Source organism: Adiantum capillus-veneris, chromosome 17 (genome assembly GCF_014529385.1).
Source record: "Adiantum capillus-veneris isolate H3 chromosome 17, ASM1452938v2, whole genome shotgun sequence".
NCBI lineage: Eukaryota > Viridiplantae > Streptophyta > Polypodiopsida > Polypodiales > Pteridaceae > Adiantum > Adiantum capillus-veneris.
Genome location: NC_140947.1, coordinates 31,644,345 through 31,651,267, shown reverse-complemented (window position 1 = coordinate 31,651,267; position 6,923 = coordinate 31,644,345). Strand labels below are relative to the sequence as shown.

Below are 6,923 nucleotides of genomic sequence, written 5' to 3'. Positions count from 1 at the left end.
TTTCTCTTAGCCCCTTGTTGGAAATTGATTCGTGAAGCCACCATGGTATGGTGTATGACCACAGATATGGTGCGTGGCCTTTGGGAGTTGACATACTCCGCCATATCTTCAATTAAACCCGCACATAATTGTTGTTTTTGCTCTCCAAAATCCATCTTTTTGAAGACAGTGGCTTTGAGATGTAAGTCCCAAAACTCTTCTACATATTTGTGAAAAAGATTCGTAGGGAGAGAGCTTCAAACATCGCCATTCTGTGAGTACTTTGTCTTTGACATCGGTAGCCAAAAACTGCTTCATGATGGAAGCTCTTAAAGCTTTCCATGTTCGTGGAGCTTCACCATTTGCTCGTAGGCTAGACCACCATTGCTTGGCGGACTTTTGAAAATGCATAGCTACATGGCGTAACTTAGAGGAATCCGTGAAGCCCTCATCTCCAAATGCCGCATCGAATTGTTGGATGAAGGCCAAGACTTTGTCTGTAGCACCAAAGGTGCCATCGTAGGTAAGGAAAGAGATGTTCTTTCTTCCCTCTTTGAACTTTCTGAGCTTGGATGACCTCTTCCACGCGGCATAGGATTTTCTATGGCCTCTTCTTTTTGGTGGTTCGAAAGCTACGCCATCACTTTCTTCAGAAGAGGAATACTTTGAGGAGGATGGAGAAGAGGGTGACCTCTTTCTCGCCTTTTTCTTCCCTTGTTCCTCCTTGTCTGCACCATCACTTTCTTCATAAGAGGAAGAGGATGAAGAAGATGGAGAAGAGGGTGACCTCTTTCTCGCCTTTTTCTTCTCTTGTTTTCTGTCGTCCCTCTTTGAATTATGGTGCAGAGAAGTGTGCAATGGTCTTCTCCGTTTAGGGGGTGTTGGAGAGCGTTTTGCCCGTCGTCTTCGTGGAGCCATCTCTGCCGAGATGGCAGGAGACTCACTTCTTTCTCGTTCTTTCGGTGGGGGCTCTACCATTGAAACTTGAGTTCTCCTTTGGGAAGGAGATGCATCATCAAGTAGTGATAATGCCTTCCAAAAATCAGCCCCCTCTCTCTCTCTTGGTCGACCCCTCCTGCTATTTACTCATGCTGGCATCCTATTGGCCCCTCCAAAGCTTAGCCAATGACAATTAAGAAGCATAAGTGATAGCCTTGTGACATGTGTCCCCCTTTCCCCTTTTGTGAGAGCTTTAGGTATTTAAATAATGCAATTAAACTCTCATTGGACCTCTTAGTCTTCTGGCCAATAGGAATCAGGCAAGCCATTGGGCTGTTGAATGCTCATTGGACCCCTTGGGAGACTGTCCAATAGTCTTCTAGAGAGCTTAATTTCTATTGGTTCTTTTATCAAGTGTTTTTAAATGAATTAAACTTAATTTACTCTAGCCTAACTCTCATTGGTCCACCTCTATGGCCATCCAATAGGATTTGAATGCACCTTGGGGGCAACTTGGCTAGGAAGATGACATGTGTCCACTATGCCCTTTGTGTAAAGGGAGCTTGGAAGAGTGTGTGTGTGTTTCTCTCTCATCCCCCACAAATTGGGCTCCCCCCCTCCTTCCTAGGGATGTGGGAGGACTTTTTAGTCTTCCCCATGACCATCCAATTCCCCCACACTTTGGCCATTGGACATTACCTTTGAATTTTGGAACCTTAGCATTTTGGAAGTCTTAATGGGCTGAACCTTAGGGTCTTTGAAGCCCATTTATGCACATTGCTCTTTTGCAGATGCCCCCCCCCCCCCCCCCCCCCCCTTTGGATCCCTATTTTCCCTCCTTTGGATCCCTACTGTGACCGGTCTGCCAGCCTAACCAATATTCTAGCTTTTTCTCCCTTGGCATTTCCCCATATTAAATGATCAGTTTAACATGAGAAAATGATTTAGGAGAATTAGATATTAGTTATCATGACAATTATTGAGCTACAAGCAAGCTCAACAGGAACCATAATCAACCGAGCAATGTTAGACCCTCTCCACTAGTTTTTGCAATCAACAATGTCTAAACCACGGGTGTGGTTGCTTGAGAACTAATTTTCAAAGGTAAAGAAGAGTAGCGACTAAGGTTTTTGAGGGTACCAAAGCACAAAGTAATCTATACATAAGTTTAATTAGCATGGCGGACAATAACCAAGAGAGTAGTATGAACATTGATAACTTTGATTTTGCACATGAAGGTGATAATGATGATGCCCCATGTTTGTTAATTATCTTGTTGCTAGGTTGCATCAAGCCGTGGGCAACTCTGCTTTGCAAGCCGAAGATAGTGGATTGCTTTCTATTGGGTCAAAGACGAGCTCGAGGATAAGGAAGGGGGAGAGAGAGAGAGAGAGAGAGAGAGAGAGAGAGAAGAAGAAGAAGAAGAAGAGGAGAAAGAGAGATTTAAATGTTGTAAGAATAAGCTCAAGAGACCTCAAAGATTTGTTCACAGAGACACGGACATAGAGAGAGAGAGAGAGAGAGAGAGAGAGAGAGAGAGAGAGTGTGAGTGGTTAATGGATCATAATGTCCAAGTTACATTTGCCTTCGACAATCAAGTTTAATTCAAGCAACCTCGAAGATATGAGAGTTAAACTCAAGGCCTGTTATTCAAGAGGGAAATGACATAACCAAAAGAGAGAGAGAGAGAGAGAGAGAGGGAGGAACAGTCCGAAACCGACAAGTCTTGAACTCAACACTACTTGCGCAAGAGGAGAGATGAGGATCATCACAGAGATAGCTGTGACTCGTCTTCAAGCGTGGTGGTTTGGAGGAAGGAGCTGCATCCTACGAACCCCTTACCTCTGCAGGCCTCCTCCTCGCCATCGGCCTCGACCTCCCCGCTGCCCGTCACCGCTGATCTCCTCGGCCCCTTGCGCCCTCTTTGGGCCCTTCTTTCGCAGGCAAGATACCTCGCCTCCCAGCAGCATCGATGGTTCCTCTGGCTATCATCTAGATGTGCCCCTCTCCTTTCCTGAATCACTTCTTAGTAACACTTTCCTGGCCGGTGAGTGTGTGGGTGTATGTGTGTGTGTGTGTGTGTGAGAGAGAGAGAGAGAGAGAGAGAGAGAGAGAGAGAGAGAGTCTCTTTTTACTTGTCGCTTTAGGTTCACATTCACCCTTCTTCACAATCAGGCCGGGAGCTGAAATGCTGCTACAAGGCTTCTCTTGATGGTTTTGGCGCTGCTGTTTTCCATGAGAAATGTGACTTCAAGGGGCCATGTGTGATTGTGGGCAAGACCGAGAAAGGAGTGAAGTTCGGAGCTTTCAATCCAGAGGGCTACAGGAGCACAGATGATTACTATGACAGTTTTGAACCTTTCCTCTTCTATTGGGAGGATGATGATGATGTAGGAGCTCCCGTTATGTTAAGGAAGGTGGGAGGCCGTGGAGCCGCTCTTTTCGACTATGCACGTGGAGGACCTCAGTTTGGAGCAGATGGGCTTCTCATTGGTCCACCACTTGCACCAGTCATGGGAGGCTTCTCCGGGCCAGACACGAATTCAGGTGTCGGCAGTCTTACTGAAGGGAAGTCCAGACTAGGCCTCTCGTATGAAAAGCGGCCTGATGGCAAGGATTCGCTGTTTGGAACTGACAGGTATGCCACTATTTGTGACGTGGAGGTGTTTTGCTGTCCTGCCATTGCAGAGCTATACTAATCGAAATATGCATTGCATATAGCAAAAAAATTTCAAGGAGATGTCCGTTTGTGAACCGCCTATAACATTTTACCTCGAGCATAGTGCTCATGTACATTGTAATGGGAAAAGGAGGGGTTGATCTTTACTATCTTAGGTGTAACATCAATGCATACAATTGCTATCATTTAATAGGCTGTGAAATTTGGTCACATCATGAGACAGATGATGTCTGATGAGCATTATAATTATCCTTCTTGTAATCTGTTCCTCTCCATTAAAGTGGCAGTCCATAAGTGCTAGGGCTTGAGCCTTGAGCCCAGGTTGAGCTTTTAGAGAGCTTCATTTTACAAGTCGACACTATGTAGACTATATGAAGGTGCTTACCCCATATGCCACAGCTTGCAACAGTATTCAATAGCTCGACTTCACATGATGTCAACGATTCTCAAGAAATTAAGTGCTCATAAAAATCCACTCAATAGATTAGTGAAATGACCTTCTTTTGGATCTGAAGTGCTTTTCAACTCTCAAAACCCTTTACCATTGAAGCTAAATTAAGAGTTATTGAGGTTATCTTCTCGGGGGGTCCTTCCTATATAACTTGTGTTTGTAGGGTACCGTCTGTAAAAATGTGGACATGAATATATTGACCCCTCTTTTTTCATGAATAAACGGGTTTTTTTCCAAATTGGGTTAATGTATCTATGGTAAATTGCTTAAAATTTCAAAACTAACACCCCATTCATGTTGAACTAATGTGGCATATTAACATGATCATACAGTGGACCCCCGAGGTAATCTTTAACCACTTACAAAGTGGAGATAGTGTCCTCAAATAGAGACGATATAAGAAATGCAGGTGGTCCATCGCTCTAGCAAAATGAGGATTATTTCGGAAGCTTTTACTGTTTCTTGAAGTAATTGGATGACTTGCTGCCCGTCTTGCAGCAGACAGGCACATGAGAGGGCATTCACCATTGGCAGTCTTCGCATCTTTCTGTGGACCCGCTCTATTCATCACTGATTCACTTGCCTAAACTCTCAAACAAACCATACCTGCAAACAAGAGGTTGACGTCTTGTCTCTGACGCAGCTAGAACATTGTCACCTTTTATGGACCCTGTCATCTTAAAAGAGCAGAAGGGTCTTATTAAGGGCAAATTCATCTTGGATGCAATCACAGTAAGGTTGGGAACATGCTGAGGAGTGAGGGGAACAATGGTGCATTAAAGGAATAAAAGTTCCAGGTGCTAACAAGGCTGGATACACACTGCCTCTATGCCTGCCTGGGGAGGGCTGGTAAGTGTTACACACCAAGTGCTCCTTATTGCAAAACAGTGAAGGAAGTGACAGATCGTGTCTTTAGCCTATTGGTTCGAAGTCACCTCCTGCTGACATGTAAATAGTTCAACCTCGCCCGTCCTTTGGCAGGGGGTTGTAGCTGCCTAAGTTTTTGTCTGCTGCCCTTTTTTTGCAGCCTAAAGTTCTATGAGGGCCGGGTTTCATGTCCGCACGCCCAAGCTTGGGTGGGTGATCTGAAAGCAGCCTAAGGATCTTATGTATGCTCGTGATTTAACCCTGAGATAGAGGGTTTGAGGTTCGCCGATGGGTGTTACCCACTTCTCCATTAGGGATGTTGTTCCCACAGTATGGGCCCTTGTGCGCATAAAATGTACAGCAATGTACATTGTAAACACATGGATAAATATAGAGTTCCCTACTTCCTTTCGTCGCACTGATGATGGTAAAACAAGGATCTATGTCTGCAACAATTTGCTGCTGACACTACCTGTTGAATAATGGAAATTCTTGTGTAACTTCTTTTTGGAGCTGCCTTAATATCTTTGGTTTTGCAAGTGGTTTAGTTATCACCCATGCTAAAGCTGCCTTCGGGTTTCGAAGTTTAGTCAGGGAATCTCTTTCATCTGGTGATCATTGGGCACTTCTGTTGTAAAGGTGGGTAACCAAGTTCTGTTGAAAAATTATGGGAGCTGGCTAACTTCTCTATGCAAGATGCCTTGTATGCAAATGCATAGTCTACCCCCAAAAGGTCATGATCTGTAGGATGTGGAAAAATGGGTTCCATGCACTCCAATTGGTGAGAAAGACGGTAATCTTGCCAAAAAGGACTTGGTATGACTTAAGCCAATTGATAAAGACTATCGTTTATGGGGCCTGTGTTAAGAGCTCACAAATGTTGTACAACGAGTATCATTGAATGGGGAGACCCTATGGAACGAGATTAGTGGTTAGTTAAGGAAGAGTTCCTTCAACATTTCCTCTTTACTTCCAACTGATTTCCTTTCTACAAGGACCTCAGAAGTACAAAGAGTTCATCCAGACTATTCTATGGAGTACGTTACCTTTGCCTCTCCTAATCTTTGTACTATGTATTTCTTCTTATGATTTTACTCTTGAAAATATAATTAATTGCCTAGATTCCTATAAGCTGAAAACTAGAGGAAAGTCTACCAAAATGAAAGGAATGATGAAGAATGAACATGCTAGAAGGTACTTATTCAGCAAATATAAGTGAACTTTCACCTCTCTCTCTCTCTCTCTCTCTACTGTTCGCGTAAAACCGGGGTTTATGGTATGTTCAGCCGGGGAAAATTGCAAAATCTTGGCTATAGACTGAAAGCTTGAGGAAAGTCTACCAAAATGAAAGGAAGGAAGAATGTACACACTAGAAGATACTTATACAGCAAATATAAGTGACCTTTGACCTTAAACCTCCGTCTCTAGTGTTTGCATTAGACTGGCGTTCAGGGTATTTTCAACCGGCAAAAATTGCAAAATCTTGGCTAGATCTTGAAGAAAACCTGTAAAATATTACAAGATGTAGTATAAAGACTGGCAAATGCTTCACATTTTGACCTAAAAAATGCAAGAGATTAAGTGTGCCCTTACTTTCTTTGGTTAGGAAAAATGTTTTTGCCCCCGCTCCCCCCCCCCCTCTCTCTCTCTCTCTCTCACACACACACACACACACAATGAAAACAATGTATCAACCGGCACAGCTACGTTTGCGGTGGGTTGTTGCATTCGTCACCGTGACACCGACTTTTATGTTGCTTGGATAGAGATCAACCTTTTGGCGATGTAGCGAATGACATTGTTCATTTTTTAGGACAATAGTCATGGGTGATATGAATGCGCACACAAGAGCTTTGCAACATATGCTCTATGTTTTGAGTATGTTTCACGAAGACTAGAGAATGTACACATGTATACCTGAATCTTTCATGATTTAAAAAAATGGCAATTCACTTCTAGGTATGTGCAATAGCATTGGAATGCTTATGGAATGGCATCGAGAGACTT

General features: G+C 43.7%; 1 protein-coding gene across 4 annotated transcripts; it reads left to right on the top strand.

The window, feature by feature from the left end:
• Positions 1–2,597: 2,597 nt before the first annotated feature.
• On the top strand, positions 2,598–5,438 carry LOC147437015 (TLDc domain protein). Of its 4 annotated transcripts, none has more exons than XM_086486425.1 (3): positions 2,598–2,965; positions 3,094–3,556; positions 4,551–5,438. In XM_086486425.1, exons 1-3 carry the CDS (start codon positions 2,677–2,679, stop codon positions 4,621–4,623), a joined length of 825 nt encoding a protein of 274 aa, XP_086342551.1. In that variant the 5' UTR covers positions 2,598–2,676; the 3' UTR covers positions 4,624–5,438. The 4 variants fall into 4 exon arrangements, with proteins under 4 accessions (XP_086342551.1, XP_086342550.1, XP_086342554.1 ...); XM_086486424.1 differs by having other exon boundaries at positions 4,548–5,438; XM_086486428.1 differs by lacking the exon at positions 4,551–5,438 and adding an exon at positions 4,382–4,534 and having other exon boundaries at positions 2,600–2,965.
• The last annotated feature ends 1,485 nt before the right edge of the window (positions 5,439–6,923 follow it).

Bases quoted from the DNA above. Each gene is read 5' to 3' on its own strand.
- LOC147437015 (XM_086486424.1), top strand. From the start codon at position 2,677: ATGAGGATCATCACAGAGATAGCTGTGACTCGTCTTCAAGCGTGGTGG. The intron at 2,966-3,093 runs GTGAGTGTGTGG...CTTCACAATCAG, and splicing joins TAGTAACACTTTCCTGGCCG to GCCGGGAGCTGAAATGCTGC. The intron at 3,557-4,547 runs GTATGCCACTAT...CCCGTCTTGCAG, and splicing joins TCGCTGTTTGGAACTGACAG to CAGACAGGCACATGAGAGGG.